The sequence below is a fragment of the Canis aureus genome, chromosome 3 (assembly GCF_053574225.1).
Source record: "Canis aureus isolate CA01 chromosome 3, VMU_Caureus_v.1.0, whole genome shotgun sequence".
Lineage (NCBI taxonomy): Eukaryota > Metazoa > Chordata > Mammalia > Carnivora > Canidae > Canis > Canis aureus.
The window spans coordinates 49,614,858-49,641,643 of NC_135613.1; the positions used below are offsets into that span (position 1 = coordinate 49,614,858).

The window sequence follows — 26,786 nt, forward strand, 5'->3', positions numbered from 1 at the left end:
CTAACCACATGTGACTATTGAGCATTTGCCATGTGGCCATTATGACTGTAGAACTGAATGTTTAATTTTACTTTATCATGAGTGATTTACATTTAAATAGCCGCTGTGGTTCGTGACTACTATATTGGACAGTACAGGTCAAGAGTAATGTGCAAGATGGGGTTGCAGTGAGAGGTGAAGGTGGGGAAGGACATCTAGACTGCGCAGAGTTTGCATTTTATTCAAAGCCCCAGGGGAAGCTTTGATTAAGCCTAACCACTGACTGGGGAAAGGGGAGTGGGGTGATCTGGTGTTCACTTTGGGAAGATCCTTCCAGTTGCTGTACAGAGAATGGGTTATGAGGCTGAGGGTGGGGTTGGTGTCAAGCAGGGAGACCAGTTCCGGGGTGACTGCAGTCTCCCAGGGAAGAGAGGATAGATGTTTCGACCAGAGGGAGAAAGAGACAGTTTGGTAGGCTTGGGGCGGGGATTGCATTCTAGGGAACTAGGGAGAGGAAGGTGTCCCAGGTGGGCTTGGAGGGTGACTGCGGCCTCAAGCCCCACCAGGGCGGGGCGGGGAGTTCGGATTTCGGCATTACCTGGAGGCGTCCCTGACCTCCCCCTGCTGGTGGGTGCTGGAAGCGCCTTTCACTGCGGGAAGTGTGCTGCGGACAGCTCCCCACCCCACCCACCCTACCCGGCCCCAGAGGTTGGGAGAAACCCCCCAAACGGCTAGTTGCTTGGGTGTCGTGCATCCCAGGGTCGTGCGCTGGGCTGGGCTCCTCCTCTCCCTGGGGCCCACCCATAGTAGCTCTGTCGGCCCTGTGATGGGTTCACCACCAGTCGCCAGTGGGAGCCCCAGGGCCCCTGTGGTGGGGAGCGGGAGGGGGTAGATGTCAGCACAGTGGGGCAGGAATCCACCCCCCGCACCCTCACTCCGTGCTAGCCCCCACCTGCTGCTGGCCTCCGATTGCCCCCACCCCCACCTGCGCCCTCCTTGGCTAGACGGTGGGGGTGGGGCGGCGGGGCGTGTCTCCCCAGAGCAGGGTGTGGCCCGTGGTCCAGCCAGTCCCTCACCGATGGCCAGCCTGTGCCGACCGGGGGCTCCCCACCACGCCGGGGGGCCGGGGGGCCGGGGGGGCTGACCGTGCGGAACACCCCGAGACCGCAGCCCGCCCGCGGGGCCCAGAGCAGGCTTGGGGAGGCTCCGCTGCTGCCGGCTGCCCGCGCCCGCCGCCCTCCCGGCTTCACTTCCTCCCGCAGCCCCCGCCGCCCCGGAGGCCCGGGGTCCCAGCGCCCCGCAGCCCCCGCCGCCGCGCCCTAGCCTCGGCCTGCAGGGTGAGTCGGTGGGCGATCCGAGCACCTGGGGAGAGGGGGGCGCTGGAGGCCTGACAGTGGCCGATCGGGGCGGGGAACCCCGAGGGCGGGGTGGAGGGGCTCCCTGCTCCTCCAGCCCCCCAGCCAGGGTCTCCCAGAGGCTGGGCCTCCACCCGGACCGCCACCCCCTTCCTCCCTGCCCAGGCGGGGTCGGGGCTCCAGGCCAGGGGGCAGGGGCTGCACAGGTAGCTGCTGCTGCGGAGGCTGGGGAATGGAGGGCTGCCCCCCTCCCACCAGAGGCGGACTGGGGGGGAGTTGGGGATGGTTGGGGACGTAAGCCAGGTTATATGGTGTGTGGCTTGGAAAGGAAGCCCCAGATTGGGCAGAAAGATGGTGGCTCCCCTTAAAGTAAAAAACCAAAACCAAAAAAATCCCTGCATGTGGAGGCAGTCAGCCAGATCCCGGCCTGCCCTGCTTCTGTGGAAAAATGCCTCTCCTCCCACCCCCACCGGGTCCCTGGGGGCTGTGGGAGCCTGCAGATGGACGGGACACAGCCCTGTCACCATCCACCCTTTTTGCTTTTGGCCCTCCTTCCCTTTCCTATGTCCTCCTCTGCTCTCTGCCCTCTTCTCCCACCCTGCTGTTGCTCCATCCATTGCTGACTCTTTTTCCTTCTTTCTGCTCCTACCCACGGGGGGCCAAGGGGCCTTCCCCCCCACCCCCGCTCCCCCTCACACTGGGTCCCCAACCTTTGCCATGCCACAAGGGACTGTGGTTTCCTTTCTGTGAAGAGGTATCAGAGCCCAGAGCCACACCTAGGCCTGAGGGGGGGCTGCCTGTCCAGGCAGCCAGTCAGGGGTCTCCCTCCCTACTCTGAAACCCCCAAAGACCCTAAAGCACACAGAGTGGGAGGTGTTTGATGCCTTCAGAGATGAGTCAGACTGAAAACAGAGATGGGCCCTGAAAGATTTTGAGAACTGAAGAAGAACGTCATGGTAGGGTGCTGTGGTTTTTGACCAGGCTCTGCCAATAGCTGCCAACCTCAGGAAACTACTTCCCTTTCTGGGCCTTAGCTCTCCTGGTAGCAAAATGAGAGGTTTGATAGACCAGTAGTTTTCCAACCGTTGCCCCCAGCATGCTCCCATTCTGCGGCAAGAAGCTGAATGACCTGCCTCTAGGCTCCAACAGCACTTTTATTGGTTGTGAATATTGGCCACTGAGCAAGATGTTACGGAAAGATTTGTGCTGTGAACTTAAACGTTTGTTACTCGGGACCAGGGGCTGTGGCCTCTCAGATATCAGGAACTCTCAGAGGGAAAGTCAGGGACAATCTCAACCCCTCCTGACTGTGGAAAGGCATACCCGTTGGGTCCCTGTTCTTCCCCATTCCATCCTCACACTAGGGGCCTCCCCCCCCCCCCCCCGCCTGCCCCCCCTTCCCGCCTCCACCCCTTCCTGCCCCCTCCACCCGCCTGCCTTCCTCCCTCGTGGTTTACTCCCCGTCCTGTGTCCTGTTGGGCTGACTCGGTGGGTGGGCCTACTCATACTCAGCTTCTAAACTTCTCTTTTTGTAGGCCTCAGCCAGACTTCCTACCCCAAACCCAGGGCTGGGAAGAAGGAGGAGACTCTGACAGCTCTGTCTCTTCAGAGGTTTGAGCTGGACAAAGCAGCCTTCTCCCCGGTAGGATGGCCTCGCCCTCCAGCTCTCCCACTTTCAGGCTTGAGACATCAGATGGAGGCCAGGAAGATGGCAGTGAGGTGGACAAAAGAAAGGCTGGCCCGGGGGCTGGGCCACCCCCCATGGAGTCACCATTCCAAGGGGAGGATCGCAAATGCTCTCCTCAGATCAAAGTAAACCTCAACTTCCGCAAAGGAGCAGGTGTCAGGTGAGATAGCAAATGGGGGTGGGGCCTGGGAGCCGCTCACTTCTAGCAGAGCACCCTGAGTCAGACTTGGGGGCCTGGACCAGCCCCAGTGCCCCTTCCCCACAGCCTGGAGGGGGGTCCTCAGTCTGCTTTGATGGCTCCTGGGCCTGATGGGCATAACCCTGCTCTGCTCTCTGGGCTTGCCTCCCCTGGAACCTTCCTCATTCTTGGTCTTCTGCCTTCTGAGGTTGTGTTGTTCTTCACAGGGACATACTCTTCCATATCCAAGTCTCAGCTGACCCTTGCATCCCTTGTTTATCCCCCTGCCCCTGTCACAGTCCCTGTGGGGATGGTAGCATGATCCACACTCTAGTCCCAAGAGGGAGTCAAGGAGAAGCGGAAGTCTTCTGGGTGCTCCTGGGTTCTGCTCCAGGCTCGACCCGTTGCCCAGGGGTTATAGACTATGGGTGGGCTTTCTTCTGGGAAGCCTCTTCACTGTGAGGTTCCTGTGATCAGCACCAGTTCAGACCATGTGAGCTCACTTTTGCCTGGAGTACCACTTCCAGTCCCTTGGGTGTGTGTGGGGTTCACCTGGCATGAGCCCTCAGTGTGAAGTCTGATGTACGAGGCTGGAGAATCCTCATGGGCAGGGCAGGACTCCGTCATCAAAGCCCCTTCCTCCATCGTCATGCCTGAGACAAGGCCCCAGCCTTGGCTTCCCAGCCCTGAGACTCCGTATTGTTGGTGTAGGAAAACCATGGACAGATTCAGGCCAGGCCAGGAGAGAATGCATGTGAGGCTCCTGTGTGTCTGCCTGGCAGGCACAATAGGCACCCTGCTGCCCAATCTGTGCTCTTGCTGGACTCCCCTACCCCAAGACTGTGATGCCACCATGTGACAGGAGGTATTTTGTCCAAACAGCCACTTCTGCTCCAGCCCGACTGCCCACAGGGCTCCACAGAGCCTTCTCGGTCATGCCGAGGCCACGTGCTCTGCTGGGCCGATGAGGGTGTGTCTGGCCAGGCCAGGCAGACACGTAACCTCCTGATGTGGAGGAGGCAGGCCCTGGCTCTATCAGCCACATAGCTGCAGCTTGGACATGACTGATCCCAACAATTCCCCACTCATCCCCCAGCCTTCCTTGGTGAAGCTCGGACCTGCGGGTCCCCAGAGCATCAAATAGCCCCCCACCTTTATCCCTTCATATCTGCTAGTCATGGTTCCAGGAGCCCCAGGTGTGGGCTGGCCTCTGTGAGCAGTGGCATGACCAGGAGCGGTATCCCACACTCCTTCCCCTTCCCTGTCATCAGAAACTGCTAGATGCTAAAAAGCTACATCCTGTAGCACTCTTCTGGTGCCTTTTCCAGAAGTGTGGCTTCTCAGTTAAACTCTGGTGGGTATCTGATAGGTTTCAGCTCTAGGCCCCTGTGTCTCTGAGAAACCTCTGTCTGCCCAGCCTAGAATATCCCTGGGGGCTAGGAGTTAGGGTCTGGAGTTAGTTAGACTCCTCCCATCTGAGCCCCAGATCTGCACATGTGACTTTGAGCGAGTTACTTTCTCTATTTGTCTAACGGAGGACACAGTGATCACTGACGTCCCTAGGGCTCAGGTGAGGGTCAAAAGTGCGTATAGACTCCATTATTAGTCTGTAGGTGGTTTCTGAGAGCATGAGGGGCTTTCTTGATTCCTTGGTTGAGGCCAGCAGTGCATACAGCCCCTAACAGTCAGTGGGCACCTCCTGTAGTCCCATCCTAATCCAGACTCCAGCTCAAGAGTATGACAAGTTCCTACAATGAAATCCTCCATCTGGGATCATGAGCCTGTTGTGAGATCATCAAGCCACCTAGCAAATGATAAGCACCTGATGCTGAGAAATACCTGCTATGTCTGGAGTCATGGGGATGCTGGGAACTAGTGCCCTAGAGAGGCCCTCCTCCTTCTCCTCGGGCTCTCAGCACTTGGGGTCTCCTTGGTCTGCTGCGGGAGGGCAGGGGCCCTCAGAAAGGCTCCCATGTGGCTCATGGGCCTGTAGGGTACACCGGCTCACAGGACTCCTTGGAAGGGCTCCCTGGGGTGGGGGGCTTCTTGGGGGACCCATGGTTCTTCCACAGCATCAGACACAAATCACATCTCCACAGCCAGCCGGACCCAAACCGCTTTGACCGTGATCGGCTCTTCAGCGTGGTTGCCCGGGGTGTCCCCGAGGATCTGGCTGGGTTACCAGAGTACCTGTCCCGGACCAGCAAGTACCTCACCGACTCAGAGTACACAGGTAGGCAGGCCTGCCCGGTGGGCCAGAGCCACTGCATGCTGATGGCCGTGCTGAGACTCAGCTGACTGGGTGGCCTTGACTGTGGTCAGGAACCAAGGGGCGAGTGTTCTCAGCAACCCTCCTGCCCAGATGGCTGCGGAAAGGCCCTGCTCACAGAGCTGGGGACAGCTCACTTGGCTCATGGCTGTGCGTTCCTCTTCTATGCTCCCCACTGGCTCCTGGCCTACCTCTGCCATCCTCAGCCCATTTTGGCGGCTAAGTGGATACTCATGGGCTTCCTCTGCATTTATTTCTTTTTCTTTTTGTCTTAATAGTGTTGTTGAGATATAATACACATACCATACACTTCACCCATCTCAGTACATTTTTTGCCCCAAATCTAAGTATCTTTATTGTTTGGGCTGATTAGAAAAATAACTTTTATGTATTCTAGAAGATTCAGATAGTAATGATATGTATAAAGCTGAGGACAAAAACAATTGACAGGGGCACCTGGGTGGCTCAGCGGTTGAGTGTCTGCCTTTGGCTCAGGTTGTGATCTTGGGGTCCTCGGATTGAGTCCCAAATGAGGCTCCCCTCAGGGAGCCTGCTTCTCCCTCTGTATATGTCTCTGTCCCTCTCTGTGTGTCTCTGGTGAATAAAACAAACAACCAACAACAAAACAAAACAAAACAACAACAACAACAAAAAACCCACAGTATGACATCCCACATCCCTGTTAATGATTTGGCACATATCTTTTTAAAACGTTTGAATATATTAGGTATATATTTACATAGTGGGTCATGCCTCATATATGGTATCACTTTGTAATGTGCTCCCCCCTCAACTATATCTCATTCTTTCCACTTCAGTACATAGTAGACCTCTAAGTGAATCGCTTTAACAACCGCAAAATTTTCCATTGTGTGCATTTACCACAATTTAGTTAACCAATTCCTTAATGATGGCCATTTAGGTTGTGTGTAGTTTCTCACTTCAACGTACTGTGTGCCAGGCCCTCTAGGTGTGAAAAAAAATTTTTTAAAGATTTTATTTATTTATTCACGAGAGACAGAGAGGCAGAGGCACAGGCAGAGGGAGAAACAGGCTCTTCTCAGGGAGCCGTATGAGGAACTCGATCTTGGACCCCGGGATCACGCCCTGAGAGGAAAGCAGATGCTCAACAGCTGAGCCACCCAGGCATCCCTAAAAATTTTGTATATAATTCCATTTGGCCCTTAGAACAACCCTGGACTAGTCCCACTTTACACTAAACAGATATTGCTCTGAATGTTCTTGTGTAGACAGTGTTGTACATACAACAAATTATGTCTTAGCCACTTCTTTTCTTTTTTTTTTAAGATTTTATTTATTTATTCATGAGAGACAGACAGAGAGAGAGAGAGAGAGCAGAGATACAGGCAGAGGGAGAAGCAGGCTCCATGCAGGGAGCCTGACATGGGACTCGATCCCAGGTCTCCAGGATCATGCCCTGGGCTGAAGGCAGTACTAAACCACTGAGCCCCCCGGGCTGCCCAGCCACTTCTTTTCTAGGGCAGAAACTGTAGTCATACCTGTTGGTATTTTAATACCTGTTGGCTTGAGAGTTAATATCCTGTAGCACGGCCGTGCTTCCACCAATCATGTGTGACAATCTTTTTTTATCCTCCCAAGGTGTACTTTGGAGCCTAGGCTCACCGTATAGGCTGGTGGGGCAGCCCACTCACTCCCTGCCTGAGCACCCCAGTGCCCCCTCCCCTCCTCTTCTCCCACAGAGGGCTCCACAGGCAAGACGTGCCTGATGAAGGCTGTGTTAAACCTTCGGGATGGTGCCAACGCCTGCATCCTGCCATTGCTTCAGATCGACCGGAACTCTGGCAATCCCCAGCCCCTGGTCAATGCCCAATGCACGGATGAGTACTACCGAGGCCACAGTGCCCTGCATATTGCCATCGAGAAGAGGAGCCTGCAGTGTGTGAAGCTCTTGGTGGAGAACGGGGCCAATGTGCATGCCCAGGCCTGTGGCCAATTCTTCCAGAAAAAGAGCCAAGGGACTTGCTTCTACTTTGGTGAGGAGTCTTTCTTGGAGACAAGGCCTTGCCCAAGATCACACAGTTAATGTGTGGCAGAGCTAGCCCTTAAACCCAGATGGCTCATGCTTCTAAGTCACTGGGCTGCTTGCAGAAACAATTTATCTTAGGAGATAAAGGCTAGCCTTGGGTAGCCAAAGAAGCTCCCCACACATCCACACCCAGACTAGTGGAGGGTAAGGGGCTGGCTGAACTTGACCAGCTAGGGCCCAGATTGAATGGGGTGTCTATGCCAGGTGGCAGTGAGGCTGGGCTCTGGCGAAGAAAAGAGAAAGAAAGAGGCTGGGAGATGGGAACTTGGGTTGGCTGGCCTCTGTTCTGCTCCTTTATTTTATTTTTTTAAAGATTTATTTATTTAAGAGAGAGTGAGTGAGTGAGCAAGGGGCAGGGGAGAGGCAAAGGGAGAGGGAAAGAGAGTCTTAAACAGACTCTGCACTAAATGTGGGGCCCGACTCGGGGCTTGATCTCACAGCCCTGAGATCACAACCTGAGCCAGAAGCAACCAACTGTGCTACCTGGGCGCCCTGGGCGCCCCATGTTCTGCCCCTTTAGCTGGTAAAGGGCATTGGTCACCTCTCCCTTGGGCCAAGAGCTAGACAGGGTTGCCTTTATCAGAGCTCATAGGAAAAGACACAGCTGCCCTTCACGAGACCTGGGACCATCTTGCCTCATAGCTCAGGCCTGGGTGGGCCCAGGAGCCCAAGGCAGTGTACCATCCTCTCCCATGAGGGCCTGACTGTCTTGAAGGAGGCCTGGCCTTCTGTCCTAGGAGTGTGAGGAGTAGGCAGGTGGAAGCTGGGAGGCCTGAGGCTCAAGATGCCCCCTTGGCTCCCAGGTGAGCTGCCCCTCTCTCTGGCTGCGTGCACCAAGCAGTGGGATGTGGTGACCTACCTCCTGGAGAACCCGCATCAGCCTGCCAGCCTGCAGGCAGCCGACTCGCTGGGCAACACGGCCCTGCATGCCTTGGTGATGATCGCAGACAACTCAGCCGAGAACAGTGCCCTGGTGATCCGCATGTATGATGCGCTCCTCCGTGCTGGGGCCCGCCTCTGCCCCAAAGTGCAGCTCGAGGACATCCCCAACCTGCAGGGCCTCACGCCCCTGAAGCTGGCTGCCAAGGAGGGCAAAATCGAGGTGTGTACCTAGCCCCCATCTGTTCCTTACCTTTCCAGGAAGCAACAGGACTCACTTTGTTTTTTTTCTGCAGAAAGAGCTGGAGCAGTGCTCTAGATCCCTGGTGCCTCCCCACTTTTTGATTGAACTGTCCTGGTAGTAAAACATGTTCAGCATGCACTTTTTTTTTTTTAAGATTTATATATGTATTCATGAGAGACATACAGAAAGAGAGGCAGAGACACAGGCAGAGGGAGAAGCAGGCTCCCCATAGGGAGCTCGATGTGAGATTTGATCTTGAATCCCAGGATCATAGCCTGACCCGAAAATAGACACTCAACCATTGAGCCACCCAGGCATCCCTCAGCATGCACTTCTAATATATGTGTGTTTATTTTTAAAAACGTTTTTAAAGTAAATTTAAATTATTTATTTATTTATTTATTTATTTATTTATTTATTTATTTGAGAGAGAGAGAGTCAGCAAGTGAGAGAACACAAGCGGTGGGGGTAGGGGGAGAGGCAGACCCCTTGCTGAGCAGGGAGCCTAATGCAGGACTCAATCCTGGGATTCCAGGATCATGACCTGAGCCCAAGACAGCCGCTTAACTGACTAAGCCACCTGGGCATCCCTATATGTATGTTTATTGATAAATTATATATGAACTAATGAACTAATATATCACATTATAAAACGGATTTTTAAGTCATTTGGGTTCCTGGTTTAGAAGACAGTCTTTTCATATTCTTTGCCTATTGTGTGGTTAGATCTGCTATTAGGTTTTCTTCATATTGATTGGTAAATGTTCTTTATAATGAATGTATCAGCATTTTGTGTACTATAATAGCTGCAAATTTTTCTCTTGGTTCAATAGTAAAAGCATTTCTTTTCTTTTCTTTTCTTTTTTTAAGATTTATGTATTTATTTTAGAGGGAGAGAGAGAGAGAGAGAGCAGGGGGAGGGGTAGAGAGAGAGGGAGAGAGAGGTAGAGAGAGAATCTCCAAGCTGACTCCCCGCTGAGCACGAAGCTGGAAGTAGGCCTCGATCTCAGCACCCTGAGATCATAACCTGGGCCGCAATCAAGAATTGGATGCTTAACCGATTGAGCCATTCAGGCACCCTGTAAAAACATTTCTTAGGATTTTTTGCCCTGTAGAATGTTTACATTTTCCTATATACAACTGTAATTATCTTTTCCTTTAGAATTCCTTGGTTTTGCTATTTTTTAATATATCCTATGAGGCTATATATTTATGTAAAGCTGTGTGGTGTGTGTGTATTTGTGTGTGTGTGTGTGTGTGTGTTCTGTATCCATATTTTCCTCCAGACTTTTGCAAGTTTTATTTTTAATGCCTAACACTGATTTGTCTGGAAGTTATTTTGGTATAAAAAAGTAAGCATGATTCAGCTCTACTATTTTTTCAAACGGCTTTTTTTTTTTTTTAAGATTTTTAAATTTATTCATGAGAGCCACAGAAAGATGCAGAGTCATAGGCAGAGGGAGAAGCAGGCTCCCTGTAGGAAGCCTGATGTGGGACTCAATCTTGGAACTCTGGGATCGCACCCTGAGCTAAAGGCAGATGCTCAACCCCTGAGCCACCCAAGCGTCCCTTTTTTCAAATGGCTTACTCAATTGTCTGAGCCTTATTATCTGTGGACCTTCCTGGTATAAAACTTGTGCACTTTACACAGGGCCCTATACTTCGAACATAGGCATTTCGGTGTTTTTGTTTTGTTTTGTTTTTGTAAAGATTTTATTTATTTGAGAGGGGGGCAGGGGGAGTGGCAGGCAGAGAGGCAGAAGGAGAAGCAGAGTCCCCACTGAGCAGGGAGCCCAATGCAGGGCTCGATCCCGGAACCCTGGGATCATGACCTGAGTGGAAGGCAGACGCTTAACCAGCTGAGCCACCCAGGTGCCCCCAAACACAGACATTTTGAAAGGTTAAGATAAAAATAAACATAAATGGAAGTTTTACTATTTTATTCCTGCCCCCAACGTTCCTGGGGTTTGGGAACCTCTCTTTCTTCTCCAGAAGCATGGCTGGTGGCCCTTCTTTTCCCTATTCTTCATTTGTAAATCCAAATTGCTGCTTCTTTTTTTTTTTTTCCAAGTAATCTCTACACCCAATGTGGGGTATGAACTCACGACCCCAAGATCAAAAGCTACATGCTGCACCAACTGAGCCAGCCAGGCACACCAACACCAAATTGCTTCTTAACCTGTTTGAGTTAGGTTTGCTTTCTAGTCTGTTGGAAGCTCTGAGCTCTGACCACAGAAGTGTACACGTATGTGTAGCTCTGATCTCAAGGGGCTGAAGGTCCCTCTGCCATGTAAAGAGTCCAGGAAAGAGGCCTCAGGGCAGGAGTGGGAAATGAAGAGCCAGGCTCGGTTCACTGGTAGACCTAGACATATGTGAGCCGATGGCAGTGTTTACATTGTGGCTGAGCATGTGGGGATGTGTGTGAGCATTTATACACACAAGGACCTGTGTGTATGGGGTGTGTGTGTGTGTGTGTGTGTGTGTGTGTGTCTGCTTGCAGCTCTGCAGGTGGTGGGCAGCTCTGCGGGGTACTGAGTCCAGGCTGTGCTAGGAGGGGGCCATGCAGGCTAAGCTCATGAAACTTACCCTGTAGATTTTCAGGCACATCCTGCAGCGGGAGTTCTCGGGGCCGTGCCAGTCACTTTCCCGAAAGTTTACTGAGTGGTGCTACGGGCCTGTCCGGGTGTCACTGTATGACCTGGCCTCTGTGGACAGCTGGGAGGAGAACTCCGTGCTGGAGATCATCGCCTTTCATTGCAGAAGCCCGGTGAGCCCACTGGGGCAGAGGTGTGTGTAGGGGGACCTGGCAAGGTCCATCCTTCAGGGCAGCCTGCAGGGCCAAAGCTGCCCCAGGACTGTGCCAGTGGGGATGTGGCCACATGTCCTGTCCCCAGCTGCTGGCCCAGGTGTATTGCACACACTAGTCCCACCCAGTCCCACCTGGCACAGGGGAGCATTCTGGGGGCCTGGAGACAATCACTGACCTCTCTGTTGACCAGCACCTGCCCTGCACTAGAGGATATGATGCTCCATCAGTCCATAGCCATGAGAGTGGGGTGGAGGCTGGTGCAGAGGGCTTATCTGGGGTCCCCCCATTTCCCTAAGCCCTCGCCTTGAGCCTGACCTGAGTGGGATCCCTATATATCCTTGCTGAACGTACCCCTAACTCTCACATTCCCACCCCCAGCACCGACACCGAATGGTGGTTTTGGAACCACTGAACAAACTGCTACAGGCGAAATGGGATCTGCTAATCCCCAGATTCTTCTTCAACTTCCTGTGTTACCTGACCTACATGTTCATCTTTACCGCTGTTGCTTACCACCAGCCAGCCCTGGGGAAGGCAAGGCTGGGAGGGGCGCATTCCGGGAGGGGATCAACCCTAGAAGAAGATGGGGTAGTAATCTGTAAATCCTGACCCTAAGGCTGTGACCCCCCAACCCAAGGCTGTGACACAGCCGGTGACAGTTTGGAAGGCAGCACCCTAGAAAAAGCATTTATGATGATACTTGCCATATGGTCACCACATGTGAGGAGGTACTCTCAGTAGGTGACATGCATTAATTTATTTAATTAATGCTCACAACAACCGTCTGAGGTGATGAACTATTATCATCCCCAGTTTATAGTCAAGGGAAGGGACGCACAGAGAGGTTAAGTGACTTATCCAGTGTCACACAGGCAGTAAGTCGGGAGATGGGATCTGAATCTGGGCAGTCTGGCACCAGACCCCACCCTCATGACCACTATCCAGCGTCCCTCTAGGATAGGTGAGAATCTAGGGGTCCTATGCCAGACCCCACGATCCCTGTGTTGCTCTGAGTGGCATCTCCATAGCTCATGCTCAGAATGGGCCCTCTGCGAAGAGTCTGACTGTTGGAAGGGGACTCATGGCCCATGGCCCCAGGTGGTACCAGAGTGTCTCTTCCACAGGCCTTCCTCCCCCCGACCGTGACTACTGGGGACTCCATGCTGCTGCTGGGCCACATCCTGATCCTCCTTGGGGGGGTCTACCTCCTGGTGGGCCAGGTGAGGGCTCTTCCCATTCCCCCCACCCCCACCCCATGACTCCACAACTCTGTGGGCTCCCACACCAGGCTCCCAGATCACCCAGAAGCAAAGGTAGAGTTCCACCGGGTGGGGGGGGGGGGAGATGCTTAGAGTGAGTTAACCACAACCCCTTAGTTTCCTGGAAACTATACACAGTCTATACACAGTCCCACCCCTACCAGCCTCAGGGCAGCTGAGGGCCTTGGGTTTTGGGGCTGGGACCTCCCTGCTATGCTTTCTAGGGGTAGCACATGACTCCTGTGATTTCTCAGAGTGCCAGCGCTGCTCCCTGAGGAATGGAGCGGGATCTGCCACCCCCAGCTTCCTTGGCTGGGGCATTCCTCACTTGGGGACCACAGGCTCAGACCAACTCCTCCAGAAGGGCCTTTTCCGGTGAAAATTCAGGGACAGTCTGGGTGCTATTACACAGAGTGGGCAGAGCTTTGGGACCAGATGCAGGCTGGCTGGAGTACAGGGGGGTCCCTGTGAGGCCAGAGGGTGGGGAGGAAGCTCTTCCCCTCCCCAGGAGCAGTGAGTGAGTTCTTCATCAGGATTCACGGGGAGCTCAGAGGCCCTTGGCATTGCCTGCATGTCTGCGGGTGGCTACACTTTCTGGAAACAGGCTTTAGAGCCTTCTCAGCTGGATTCACAAGCTCCAACCCCCTCCCAAAGTCCAAGAATGCTGCTTGAGCCCCTGAGGTATCCCTGGCCTGACTCCCACAAAGCCAGGCCAGCAGGCAGGGAGCATAGTGGGGAGCCCAGGCTAAGGCAGCAGGGCTGCTCTGATGCTGCTCTGTGGCCTGGAGAGCAAAGTCACACCTGTGTGCTCCTCCTCCCCACAGCTATGGTACTTCTGGAGGCGTCGTCTGTTCATCTGGATCTCCTTCGTGGACAGCTACTTTGAACTGCTCTTGTATGTGGGTCCTCGCTCCCCGTCCCCTGTCTCAGGACTGGGAGATGGTGGGGCAGAGCCAGCCAGGCTGGCTTGGGAGGAGAGGACCCCGAGCCAGGGATGCCAGGGGCCTGGGACCAGAGCGCAGGCTGTCTGGCCTGGGGCTCCAGGCCCTTCTGCTCCCATGCTCCCATCCTTGCAAATCCTCATGAGAGGTTTTTTTTTTTTTTTTTTTTTTTTTAAGATTTTATTTATTCATGAGAGACACAAAGAGAGGCAGAGACGCAGACAGAGGGAGAAGCAGGCTCCCTGTGGGGAGACTGATGTGGGACTCAATCTCAGGACCCCGGGATCATGCCCTTAGCTGAAGGCAGACACTCAACCACTGAGCCACCCAGGCATCCCCCTCATGAGAGTTACCTGTACTGAGCACCCACTGTGCGCCAGCAGAGCCTGACCTCTACATGTTGTGCCTCACTGAATCGGCACAAATGCTCTGATTCGGGTGCTAGTTCTGGAGGGACCAAGGCCCACAGGGGTTAAATAACTTGCCCGAGATGGAAGTCAGAACCTGACTGGGTCCAGTCCCAGACAGATGGAGAACCTTCCATCCATTGCAGAGGCAGCACTGGCCAGTGGGGGTAGGGGGGGCCTTGCAGGTGGCCTGCAAGCTGACCTGAATCCTGTCCCCACTCAGCCTGGTCCAGGCCCTGCTCACAGTGCTGTCCCAGGGACTGTGTTTCCTGGCCGTGGAGTGGTACCTGCCTCTGCTTGTGTCTTCCCTGGTGCTGGGCTGGCTGAACCTGCTCTATTACACACGCGGCTTGCAGCACACAGGCATCTACAGTGTCATGATCCAGAAGGTGAGCGACAAGGGTGGCCTCGGGGTAGCGTGACCGGGCAGAGCTGGGCACCACACCCCAGCGGGACTCCTTCTGGCCTCAGCAGGCAGGCGCCCCCCTCCATAGCTAACCTGGGCAGAGAGAACATGCACATGTCTGTCTGTGGATCACAAGGCCAGACACTCGCTGGGTGTAAGCAGGAGTGTGAGGGTGTGGGTATCTGCCCTCCGGGCTCTGCGCTCTGCACAGGCAGGCACATGCAACAACATATGTGTGTTTGCTAGTGACCCCAGTAAAGAAGCAGCCATTGTGTGTACATCAGCTCATCCTTGTGCCTGTGAATTGGGACACCGGGGTATATGGACTTTTCTGCATTCATTTATTTATTCAATGGAAGTTTAGGAAGTGTGTACTGTGAGCCAGGCCCTGTTCTAAGTGTTGGAATACGCTCTTTTGTTCATCAGCAAAATAGGCAAGTCCTCAACTCTGCTGCAGCTGACATTCTGGTAGGGGAAATGAGAACTCTGAGAGGGACAGATGAGAACGTTACAGACTGCTAAAAGCTATGGAGGAAACACACAGGACAGTGCCAGTGGGGAGTGCCTGCGGCAGAGGGTGCCTTAGACAGGACCTCTCTGAAGAGGTGACCTTTGAGACTGGAAAAATGATTCAGCCAGTGCAGACTCAGGGAAGAGGCAGTCGAGGCAGAGACCAGGAGCCAGAACAAGGTTGGAGCACTTGAGACAGAACAACGAGGTGATGGGGAGGGAAGCATAGGGCTGGGGAGAAAGTGGGGGCTTTGTTGGCCATAGTGAGGGGTCTGGAGACCCCTGAGGTTTACAATTTTTTTTGAGAGAGAGAGATAGCGAGTGCATGTGTGAGCTGATGGGGGGCTGCAGAGGGAGAGAGAGAATCTTAAGCATACTGGGGGCTTGATTTCACGACCCTGAGGTCCTGACCTGAGCTGAAATCAAGAGTCAGGTGCCTAACTGACTGAGCCACCCAGGGCCCCCTATTAGATTTTTTCCATTTTTATGTCATATTCATTATTTATTTTAAATTTAGTCTGATTATTATTTTAAAATTTTTTCTATTTAAAGTCAATTTGCCGATTAGATTTTTTTAAAGACTGGTCTACTAGTGCGTCTCCATGGGGCTTCATGTATGCACACGTGTGTGTGTGTGTGTGTGTGTGTGTGTGTGTGGTGTGTATATGAGAACCCGTGCTTGGGGCTGAGGCAGGGGTCTGGGGTCGTGTCCGATGGCCCAGCCACCCACCCCAGTTCCTGGGTGTGCGTGTTCTAGGTCATCCTGCGGGACCTGCTCCGCTTCCTGCTGGTCTACTTAGTCTTCCTGTTTGGCTTCGCTGTAGGTAAAGGCCCTCCCTTCTAGCCCTGGCCTATCCCTTGCCCCCTCTTTATACCTTCGAGGTTGTCCCTGGGTCTCCCCGGGCTGAGGATCCCCCTTCCTCCCTTCTGCAGCCCTGGTGAGCCTGAGCCGGGAAGCCCGAGACTCTGGGGTCCCCACAGGCCCCAATGTCACGGAGGCAGCGCAGTCTGGGGCAGGACAGGGGGACGAGGAGGGCAGCTCCTCCCCATACGGTGGCATACTGGACGCTTCCTTGGAGCTCTTCAAGTTCACCATCGGCATGGGGGAGCTGGCATTCCAAGACCAGCTGCGCTTCCGCGGCGTGGTGCTACTGCTGCTCCTGGCCTATGTGCTGCTCACCTACATCCTGCTGCTCAATATGCTCATCGCCCTCATGAGCGAGACCGTCAACAGTGTTGCCAGTGACAGCTGGAGCATCTGGAAGCTGCAGGTGCGGCGGGGTTTCCCCCTCCTCCCTAAGTTTGGGGCCCGGTGAGAAGCATGCAGGACCCAGCTGAGCTGGGCCGCCTCATCCATCCCCTCCTTCCTTCCCTACGGCTGTTGGGAGGCTCGAATTAGCTCATAGATCTGGGGCCCTTGGGTCAGTGCTGGCACATGTTGAATGTGTTAGCCATTATCACTATGATTATCATTATCATTTTCATTTTCATTACCATTATCAAGTATTTCTTGGGAACCTACCACTAAGCTCAGTTTTAGGTGTTGAACACACAGCAGAGAACCAGACAAAACTCTCACCCTCCTGCAGCTCCCCTTCTGTGTTCATCATGCAGTCTATGGGGTCGGTTCCGTGGGTGAGGCAGACTGGAGGTGCAATCCTGGGATTGGCCCAGCCTGGGGGGAATTGGGGAGCAGAGGCCCCTATAGCTGGAGGCTGATAGGACACCTGTCTACCGCAGAACCAGTAGCTGCTTCTCAACTGGAGGAGGGGCAAGGGTGGGGGTGGGCAATGGGTGCTCAGAGAGCCTTGCTCGGAAGGCTGGACTCTTACCGATTCACTGCTGACCTTGGGCAAGCCCCTCGTCTTCTCTGAGCATGCATCCTCACCTGCCAGTTCCTGTGCTCCACCTAATTCGCTCGTGTGCCAGTGGGCAGGCATGTGTGCGGGTAAAGCAAATAAGGTTCTGTAGCTGGTGGTGTGGAGTTCTGGAGTGTGCAATGATGCAAGTCATTGTTGAACACACATTACATGGTGACTTCCCAACACCCATCCATCTGTAAGTGGGGAACCTGAGATTCAGGGGGGCTGAGGGCCTAACCGTACTTGGGTAACCAAATATTGGAGCTAGATTCAAATCCACATACTTGGCCGACTCTCGGTTATACTATCAAGCGCTGTGAGGCATCTTCCTGGCTCCTGTCTGATGTGTCCCTCATCCCCAGAAAGCTATCTCTGTCCTGGAGATGGAGAATGGCTACTGGTGGTGCAGGAGGAAGAAGCAGCGGGCCGGTGTGAAGCTGACCGTTGGGACCAGGCCGGATGGTAGCTCTGATGAGCGCTGGTGCTTCAGGTGAGTGAGAGGAGCTGGGGAGGGCAGTCTGGGGTCCTTGCTAACCCAATGATCCCTGGAGGCTGCTGTGGTGCAGGCCAGCCTTACTCTTTTTTTTTTTTTTTTTTAATTCTTTAGTAATTTATATACCCAATGTGGAGCTTAAACTCATGCCCCAAGATCAAGAGTCACATGCTCTTCTGACTAAAGCAGCCAAGCACCCCTAGCCTTATTCCTCTCTCTCTCTCCCCCCTTTTCTTTTTCTTTCTTTCTTTTTTCTTCAACCTTACTCTCTTAAAAGCCAGGGGTCAGGTCTATTGGGAAAGCATGGCCTCGGAGCACCAGGCACTCTGCCCTAGGCAGGTGAGATCAGGGATGCTGGATCTCAGAGGCTCAGGCCTGCCACTGCCTGCCTGGCCATCTGCCTGGCCCTTCCCTGGTGGTCCCTGACCTACTCCTTCTGGCTTGAAACGGGGAACAGTTAAGAGGCCAAGAAGCCACAGGGACCCTCAGAGTGGAGGATCTTCGGCATGTGGAATAGCCAGAGAAGGGCCCCAGAACCCAGCAACACAAAGACACACCTGATCTAAACTCTTCTCTGGATGTTCAGGGCAACCCAGGTGGCCGTGAACAGCCTGAAGGGACAGATGCCTGTTCCTTCAATGCAGACCCGTGACCCAGGGGGGCAGCAGGGTGACAGCCGCAAGGATGTGGCCCTGGCAGGATGGTGGAGAAATCCCACCCTCCTCGCTGTCCCTGTGTCTACTCCTGTGTCCACCTGGGCCCCTCTCCTGGGGGAAGCATGTTGCACAGGTGGTTTCTAGGAGCCTCAGAGCTGTTCTGTTGCCCTCCAGGGTGGAGGAAGTGAACTGGGCTGCGTGGGAGCAGACGCTGCCAACAGTGTGTGAAGAGCCATCAGGCCCAGCTGTCCCTGGTGAGTAGCCGTGGTGGCCAGAGTTCCTGCCCTGGGGAGAGAGAGAGACAGACAGATAGACAGAGACTGCTTGGCCATACAGCCATGGAGAGTCTGAGGCAGGACTTCCTCATGGCCACTTCTCAGTTCCAAGGTTGCCCCTCTAAAACAGCATTTCTCACCTTTCCTCTCCACCCCCACCTCCTTACTGGTCTGTTTAGGCAGTCACCTGGGAGACACCCTGAGGCTGCTGGTGCCTCCTCTAGTCCAGCCTTAAACCAGCCCTCACCTGTAGCCTCCTCACTCCTCACCTCTCCTCCTGGCCTCTTCAGTGGGCTCTCCAGCCCCAGGCCTGGGCTGAGCCTGGGGACACAGCTGGGGAACTGGTTAGAGAGGGTCCCCTACATATCCCTCAGCTTAGGGAGCAACTCCCTGAGCCCCTACTGACAGGCCCACCTTACTGATCCCCAGCTCTCCCCAACTACATGAGCCCCTAAGCCTTTACACCTCTGACAAGTCACATTTTTTTTAAAGATTTTATTTATTTATTCATGAGACAGGGAGAGAGAGAGAGAGAGAGAGAGAGAGAGAGAGAGAGAGACATAGGCAGAAGGAGAAGCAGACTCCCTGAGCCAAAGGCAGACTGTCAACTGCTGAGCCACCCAGGCGTCCCTGACAAGTCACTTCTGATGACTTTCCCCATTGTCATGGGCTGTGCCCTGTCCATTGTAGTGTGAGGACAGCCCCTCCTGTCTCTGCCCTGCTGCCTTCCACCCAGACGGGTCTTGGCTCCTTCCTCTCACACAGAGGTCTATTCAAAGGCTTAACTTTCTCCACAGTATGCCCTTTTCTGGAATCTTCAGTAGCTCCCACTTCCTCTGCAGTTGGCTTTGTCCTCCTTCCAACAGACTCCACTTGCTTGTACCTGTGGTGCCCACCCCTTCCCCCATGACAGCACCTACATCACCTCTGACCCCTCTGTAGGAACACTCCTCCAGACTCTTGCTCCAAAGACTGCTTGTTTCCCAGGCTCCTGGGTCTCTGACCATGGCCCTCACGAACCAATAGGTTTCCTGCCTGCCCTCTTTTTGTGTCTCCCTTTCTCTGAGTCCTGACACTGTCACTTCACTGCAAAGATTCTGAAAGTCACCTTTGTGCTTCATCTTGCCCCAAGCATTCCACAGCCCAGTCCCATACCCACCATCTGCTGGGGCTTCCAACTAGACATCCTCCAACAGGAATAGTCTTGGGGTTGCCCTATCAGGTAGTGTGTGCAACCCCACCCCCTTCTCACCCAGGCAGGAAGCCCTGAAGACCTCTGCTCAATGTCCCCCTCAGTCTGGTGCTGAGTATCCCCAGGACCTCCCAGGCAGCCGCTCAGCCCTCTGCCCCCACCCCTCATTTCTCCTGCTTCTGCACCTTCCTTTACACAAGTCCTTCTGCTCCAGGCTTATCCCTCTAATGTAGACAGAAACAACATGAGGCCCACAAGATATGCCTCCCACTGCTTGGAAATCCTCCCTCCTTTGGTTGGAGGTGAAGATCCAGGGCTGTAGTCTGACCCATTTTGCACACCTTCCTCCATGTGACAGCAGGTCCTCCACAAGGCTCCCTGTTCTTTGCTTTCCTTGGCTCTCTTTGAAGCATCATTCCTACTCTCTTGGTGTCCAGACCTGCTGCCTTCCTTACAGGTTGGCTTCTCTCTCTCCCCAGAGCTCCTGGAACCCCTACTTATCACTTCCCTCCAGCTTTCCAGCATGTCTCAGGTGTTCTGGTTGCTAACATAAAAGGCTGCCACCTCCAGGGACTTGCTCCTGGGAGGAGGTCCCTGACTGGCACAAAGCAGGGGTTCAGGAAATGCCTGTGGAAGGGGGAGAGGGTAGGGAGATTGCTGGGGATTCAGGATTACCTGCTGTACACAAAGTATGTGGTTTCATGGCTGCGGCCTATTTCCCTGGCGCCTGCCTCCTGGGGACACAGCCCAAGGGCCAAGGCACAGTGCTCTCTATCCTATTTACAGGCAGCATAAGGAACCCTGTCCTGGCCTCCCAACCGGAGGAGGACACTGCCTCGGAGGAAGACCAACTGCCCCTCCAGCTCCTGAAGTCCCACTAATGGCCCAGTTGCACGGCAGTCAGGAAATCTTCCCAGCCCTGCCTGCTGGCTCTGGGGCTCCAGAGAACTTTGGTGGCAAATGTAAATAAATATCTTCTCATGACTAACTCTCCTGGAAACATTATTTAAGTGAAATTAGTGGACCCTTGGGCTGGTAGACATCTGCATGTCTCTGTGAGCATCTTTCTCTGGGGCTGGGCTATTCTTAGCCTCACTTGAGGCATAGGATACCCTACTCTCTGGCCCTCAGCCTCGGGATGGTCTTTTTCCTGGGTGCTGTGCCTGCTGTCATGACAGATGTGTGGTGGTGGACACAGGCAGCACAGCTCCCCTCCACCCCCATAGCTTTCAGACACCCCTTAAAGCCACCTCTAAGAGCTCTCTCAAAGCCTTTGAGCTCCTGGGCTTCCTTCAAGCTCTGGATTATTGGTTTCTCTCCCTTCTGGGCTATGGGCTCAGTTCTTAACCCTCCAAGCTGTTCTGCAGGGCAGCTGGAGGGACCTTCCTAGAATAGACAAACACATTACTGCTGTGCCTCCAAAGGCTTAAGAGGCTCCTCCAGTGCCCACAGGACATGCGAGGTGGCATCTCCAGTCCTCCACGGTTTTGCTCCCAAATTTCCAGACACCTTTCCCCCATACACCTGTTGCCCCCATGCTCTCCTTAGCACTTTTACCAAATTCTTCAAGCCAGTTGATGGACCTGCGCATTTGACCACAGGACTTGGCTCTTACTGGAAGCACCTGCCCTGCCATTAAAATCCTTAAAATTCTGGGACACCTGGGGTCCCTGTGTGGCTCAGTGGTTTGGCGCCTGCCTTCAGCCCAGGGCCTGATCCTGGGGTCTGGGGATAGAGTCCCACATCGGGCTCCCTGCATGGAGCCTGCTTCTCCCTCTGCCTGTGTCTCTGCCTCTCTGTGTCTCTCATGAATAAGTAAATAAAATCTTGGAAAAAAAAAAATTCTGGGACTCCTGGATGGTTCAGTGGTTGAGCGTTTGCTTTGGCTCAGGGCGTGATCCCGGAGTGCCTGGCTCAAGTCCTGCATCCAGCTTCCAGCAGGGAGCCTGCTTCTCCCTCTGTCTGTGTCTCTGCCTCTCTGTGTCTCTCATGAATAAATAGATAGAATCTTAAAAATAAAATGAAACCCTTAAAATTCTAAGACCAGCTGAAAAGTTGTCTCGCTATAGCTCTTCCAGTTTTCTCCAGTCCAAATGAATTGCTTGGTCTCCCTTGTACTGTCTATAAAATGCGCATGCTTTGAATCGTTTTTAAGGGGCGAGCCCCTGAACGTGTTCAAAGGCTGAAAGGAGAGCCTCTGCGGAGAGGGAGAGGTTTCCCATTGCTAGCGAGATGGGGGAGTGGTTTGCAGGAGTCCCGGGGAAATCAGGAGAGAAGGGGGGTCTGGGAGAGGACGGAAGTGGACCCATCCAAGACCTCTGCTCGCTCCTTAGAGGTCATTCTCAAAAGGCGGAGAGCTGTCGGCGCGCAGGGGTTCGGAGAGGCTCCGTGGATACTCTGCAAGAGCTGTGGGGAGAGCAGCCTGGCAGCAAGAATTAGAAGCAGCTATTTTATGAATGTTCGCTGCCTGCCAAGACTACACAGGGTTTCAAGCTTGACGTCGCACGCGATCCTCAGAACTACGTCTGCCGTGCCGGTAGCTCTCCTGACCACGTGAGCAATCGGAAAGCTCACAAAGGCAGAGAATCTTGGTCAAAACCACGCAGCTTGGCAGCGCAGGATTTTCACAACCGAGCTCCAGCCCCCACGCATGCGCCCTGGGACTCCCCCGTCGCCGAGGGACCCAGAATTCACAGGTCCATGGAAGAGACCATAGGCTCTAATGGAGGGGGGGCCGGCGTGGTGAGGCGGAGTCTGCCCCGTCAAATGGGCAGGAAGTTCCCGTGAGCCTTTGCTAGTGTTACCCTCCCTTCCGCGCAGAATGGGACGTTCCGACTCCTTAAAGGCCGGGAACGCGGCTCAAGCGACCTTTCCGTTATTGTGATAATGGAGGTGGGTGGTTTCTGTAGGTGAGCGTGGTATTTGGCGGCAAAGGTGGAGGAGCCTAGAGGCGTCCTAATTCTTGGGAGGAAATTTTCGGGGGGCGGAGAGCGGCTCGTTAAGGAGCGTCGCCGAGCTCCCGGGCTGCTGCGGCGGCGGCGGTGTATGGGGGGAGAGTTGCGCAGGGCCGCCGGGGGCCGAGGCCCAAAGCCCGCGCGCGTGTTTGTCTGGCAGCGCCGCCGCCGTGTGAGGAGCCCGAGGTTCCCGAAGGCCGGCCCCCCGCTCCCCGGACCCGGCGTGGGGAGTGCGCCGACCCCGGAGGCGTGGGTAAGTGCGAGTCGGGCTGCACGCGGGGGCCGCGGCTGATACTGGGAACACGAGGAGGGCTGGCCCGACTGCCCTGATGATACTGGGCTTGGGAATAGCCGTCAGAAGCGGTGACTGATGAGTTTTATGCTTCTGAAGCCTCCTCGGTCTAGATGAACGTGTCCCTGCAGAACCGGCCATGTTCCAGGCAGCCGACGGCCTGCAGCGCCTTCAAGCGGGGAGCGGCATCCCACCCTGAGGTAGGACCCGGTGGCAGGGTTTTGTCTTTTTCGTCCTTTTCAGCTTCAATGCACTGGATTTGGCGCCTTGGGCAGCAAATTGTGCGCGCTACCCCCCACCCCCATCGCAAGGAATCTCAAGGAGAACTTTGCAGGTGGCAGCTGCTAACCCCCGAACTATTTCAGCTGCAGTTGTATCTCGAAATAAACTGGGTTAGGATGATTCTCGTTTAAAACCACCACTTTGGGCTTAATTGCAGGGACTATCCAGGTTTCTGGAGCAGTCCTGGGGAGTGGGAGGTGTTGACTGCTCTGATGAAATCACTTATAGGAAGTGCCGTCAGAAGCGATAACTGACGATAACCTTTCCTGGCTGACTGCAGTCGACAAGTCCTCCCCGGCTGCGGGTACTCTGGAATAGGAGGGTTTGAACAGTGACCCTTTCGCCCCCTCTATTCGCCCAGATTGCAGATGCGTGTGCGGTTGCCAGTGTGATCGGGTCACCAGCAGTGGAGTGTTGGAGTGATGAGCGCTGATCTGTCTCCAGGTAAACTTCGGTCTGTGGGACAGATTGCATAGCTGTCAGATGGCGTGAAGTTCGGGTAGGGTCAGATACACTTTTATGTGGTGAACCCTGATAGCTTGTATCTGTGTCGCCCTTCTTGATGGTACCCTAATACTGATTGATGATTATGGTTCACGGTGACTGGAGCAGAGTGCAGAGGGAACCCAGCAATTCTTTTTACCTCCCTGCTCTATAATTTGGAGCAAACTGCCTAACAGCTGAGTCTTCCTCATCCATGAAGATCATCGCTTTAGATTTGTGATGTTGAAAATGATGGGACAAAATGAGGTTGCAACACTCAGAGAAGCCAGTTAGGACTTGGGGGCTTAGATGGCTTTTCAGTGCCCCTGTTGGATTGAACTGGAATTTGTAGTTGAGGCTATCGTGATCAAAACGGTCCTATTCTGCCTTTGCCATCTGCTACCTCTTAGGGGTGCCTTCATTCATTCCTCCAGGTTTTGTGTGTTGAGGTTCTCAAGAATGGTGGTCAGCAGTGTGGAGTTTTAAAGCTGCAGCCCAAGAAGAGGTAAGCTTCCATCTGGACAAGGACCCTCTCCCCATGATAGAACAAAAATAGGTGGCTGGTTTTAATTCTCAGAAAAAAGGATATCAAATGATGAGATCACCCAAAATAGCTGGAATTACCGGCAGATTGTATAGTGGTGAATGTAATGGTTTTCTGAAGATAACCTTGTTAATGCTGTGAATAACTATTGGTTGGAGTAGAAAATGAAGTTGATACTTAGTTTCTTTTGCAGGCTATGTTCCTAGAGCATGCTCAGCCTTGCTGCAGCAGGGGAAGAACTTCAAAGGTTCAAGGACCAGTGGTCACCCATCAGTTTGGACTGAAAACCCAGCTTCAACAGTTTGTGGAAACACTGCTTACCTTGTGCTGGGATTCATAGAGGCCATTCTCTTATCAACGGCAGAGCCAACAAATGTGTTTGGCAACATTTTTTTAGGATAGGCAATGTTGGTTGTCATTAAATGGAGTTTTCTAGTAATGTATTACAAATATTGTAGCCTTCTTAACTCCCTTGTGCAAACAGCTTTTGTGTTTACTTGTAAGAATTTGTTCTGTTGGGTAAGGTTCTCTTTAAGCTGGAAACTTACTACTGAGACTAATATTTCCATGTAATCACCATAAGCCAATACTGCAATAAAGAATGGTCTTTAGTACTGGTTGTTAAAAATGTGTATTTAAAGAAAAAAAATTTTGGTTACTGCTGTCAGATGAGCAGTCCAGGTATTATTAGCACTTGTCAACTTCTCCATGGTCAGTCAGTTTTCCCCTTTTACAACTTTAGACTTGAGGGTAAAAGTTCCAAAGCATTTAAGGCATCCGCACCTTTGATTCCAGTCTGCCTCTGGGCCGTGTCCTTTTGTGCATAGCCTACCTCCTGAAGCTCTATGCGGTTTGGCCAAACACTTGTGCAGTGGCAGGCAAGGTCGCATAGTCTGGCTCTTTACCTCAGCCCCTGTCCTGTTGGCCTTCCTGAGTTGCGATCTTGCCTATACCTGTCCTGATCCTAGAGGCCCTTTAGGCCATGTTGCCAGCTTTGCCTGAGCGGCTACCACCCTTTGGGAACTCCAGTTTTTCCCCATCTCCTAGCTCTTGCTAGGAGGCACGAAGTCCACCAAGAGTCCTAAGTTTGACCTATTCTTGGGTTTTAGGAGCCTTCCAGAGTAGGTTTTTGGGAATGTACTCTTTGGGGACTCTATAAGAAGAAACTAAGGATAATAAAGGTCTTTAAAAATCCTTTGAAGGGAAGTACTGACTTGAGCTCATTTGCAACTATGCAGCCCTAGTGAAGAAGGTCTGGTAGTCTTTGGCTGGGTGGGGGGTTGGTGTGGTTTCTGGGTGGACCTTCCTATACTAGGATGCTCTGTTGAAGGGGGCCAGGGCCAGGGCCTGGAATCCCAGGTGGAGGCTGAGACTAGGAAGTGGTTCCTCTGAGCCCCCAGGGCTTCAGGAGGTACACACGCTTACACTTCAGGTGGGGACTAGGCTCCTGGAGTCCCTGGGGAGCCACTCCTACCCCAACCTCCAGTCTGTTGTAAAGAAAAAAGGTTCTACCCTATCAGGAAGTAACTGGGTTAGATGGAGGGCTGGAACTGAACTCTTCCTGGGGATAAGCTCTTAACTTAGCTCAAGCTTTGAGCATCTCCAAGCACCACCCACAAATCTGGGGAGGCTGAGGGACTGCTGCCTCTCTGGCCACAGATAATTTCTCAGGAGCCAGAAGGCAGATTGAAATTGATGGGGGGAAATGGAGAGGACCGAAGAGAAGTGTCACACAACCCCTTCCCAGATGCTACAGTCTGGCTCAGGTGAGTGGGGCTGCCCAGGCCAATTTTGGGTGATTGCCTGAGGCCTCTACTGGGGCCTCCTAGCCTGCCACAGTCATCCTACCCCACCAGGACTCCCTGGTGAGGACCCCCACTTGTGTGTCATGTCTGAACCGCACCTACAGTCTCCCTGCCCTCAAGGTCTTTGGCAGGATCCAGGGAGCCTCCCCCAGGGTCCTCCTGGTCCACTGTCTCATCCCGGGCCTCCTCCCCACTGCCCGGGCCCTCGCCCAGCTCCAAGATGGTGGGTAGGTGGCCCTGTTTTGGGGATCGCTTGCGCAGGCTGAGCAGGAAGGGCTGGGGCAGTGAAAAGATGTCCACGTTGTTGCCCAGGTCGATCCACGTGACATTGGGGAACTTGCTGGGGTCCTTGAGGGTGTCGGTGAGGTCACGCAGCAGGGCCCGGGTCAGCCGGTTGCCGTTGAGAGCTAGGGTGGTGAGGCGAGGCAGTGTGCTGAGCGCCGGCAGCAGCTGCAGGACCATGTCGTCTGTGAGGCCTGTGAAGCCCAGCTCCACGCTGTCCACCTGCTCCCCGCAGCGCTGCAGGTAGCTGGTCACCCGCTCCAGGTCACGGGAGGTCAGCGGGATGCCTGACAGGTCCACGGTGTTGTCCGGAGGGCTCCCAGCCAGGACAGCCTTGAGGCTGGAGGGGAAAAGGGACAAGCCAAGTTCAAGCAAGTGGGGCCAGCCTCCCCCATGCTCTGCAACTCCAGGGATGCCAGCAACTGAGGACTTTTGATCCCCTGGCCACTACCTCCCATCTCAGCCTGGCTAAGCCCAGCTGCCTAGAGCCTGAGGGACCGCGAGAGAAAGGCCCAGATGTTTCTGCAGTGACCAAGGGTGCTTTCTGGAGCCAGAGTGCCTGGTTTGCATTTTAACTCTTTCTCCTATTCACCTGAGCTCTCATCAGTCCTTAGCTTCTGTCTCAGTGATATACCTGAAAAACGGAGCTAATTGGAGTCCCACAGAATTGTTAGG

General features: G+C 53.8%; 2 protein-coding genes and 3 non-coding genes across 9 annotated transcripts in view; 4 read left to right on the forward strand and 1 right to left on the reverse strand.

The window, feature by feature from the left end:
* The first annotated feature begins 800 nt into the window (after positions 1-800).
* TRPV2 (transient receptor potential cation channel subfamily V member 2) lies at positions 801-24,638 on the forward strand. 5 transcript variants are annotated; one of them, XR_013376490.1, is made up of 20 exons: positions 801-1,316; positions 2,870-3,181; positions 5,299-5,432; positions 7,190-7,483; positions 8,340-8,638; positions 11,253-11,426; positions 11,847-12,002; positions 12,593-12,688; positions 13,552-13,622; positions 14,299-14,464; positions 15,749-15,815; positions 15,925-16,262; positions 17,216-17,343; positions 18,177-18,256; positions 21,803-22,378; positions 22,584-22,676; positions 22,815-22,915; positions 23,359-23,441; positions 23,915-23,985; positions 24,218-24,638. XR_013376490.1 is itself a non-coding variant. In XM_077892513.1 (15 exons), exons 2-15 carry the CDS (start codon positions 2,982-2,984, stop codon positions 20,348-20,350), a joined length of 2,298 nt encoding a protein of 765 aa, XP_077748639.1. In that variant the 5' UTR covers positions 812-1,316; positions 2,870-2,981; the 3' UTR covers positions 20,351-20,457. The 5 variants fall into 5 exon arrangements, 1 of the variants encoding a protein (XP_077748639.1); XR_013376491.1 differs by having other exon boundaries at positions 21,803-22,361; XR_013376489.1 differs by having other exon boundaries at positions 21,803-22,676.
* Positions 22,746-22,814, forward strand: LOC144311616 (small nucleolar RNA SNORD49). The gene has a single exon (XR_013377212.1). It is a non-coding gene; the product is annotated as a small nucleolar RNA SNORD49 (small nucleolar RNA).
* LRRC75A (leucine rich repeat containing 75A) overlaps positions 22,942-26,786 on the reverse strand; it is a 45,226-nt gene continuing 41,381 nt past the window's right edge. Inside the window, exon 4 of the mRNA XM_077892514.1 lies at positions 22,942-26,451. Coding sequence (XP_077748640.1) covers positions 25,911-26,451 — 541 coding nt within the window. The 3' untranslated portion in view covers positions 22,942-25,910. The remainder of the gene's footprint in view (positions 26,452-26,786) is intronic.
* Positions 23,203-23,273, forward strand: LOC144311615 (small nucleolar RNA SNORD49). Its single transcript, XR_013377211.1, has one exon. It is a non-coding gene; the product is annotated as a small nucleolar RNA SNORD49 (small nucleolar RNA).
* Positions 24,071-24,144, forward strand: LOC144311630 (small nucleolar RNA SNORD65). Its single transcript, XR_013377226.1, has one exon. It is a non-coding gene; the product is annotated as a small nucleolar RNA SNORD65 (small nucleolar RNA).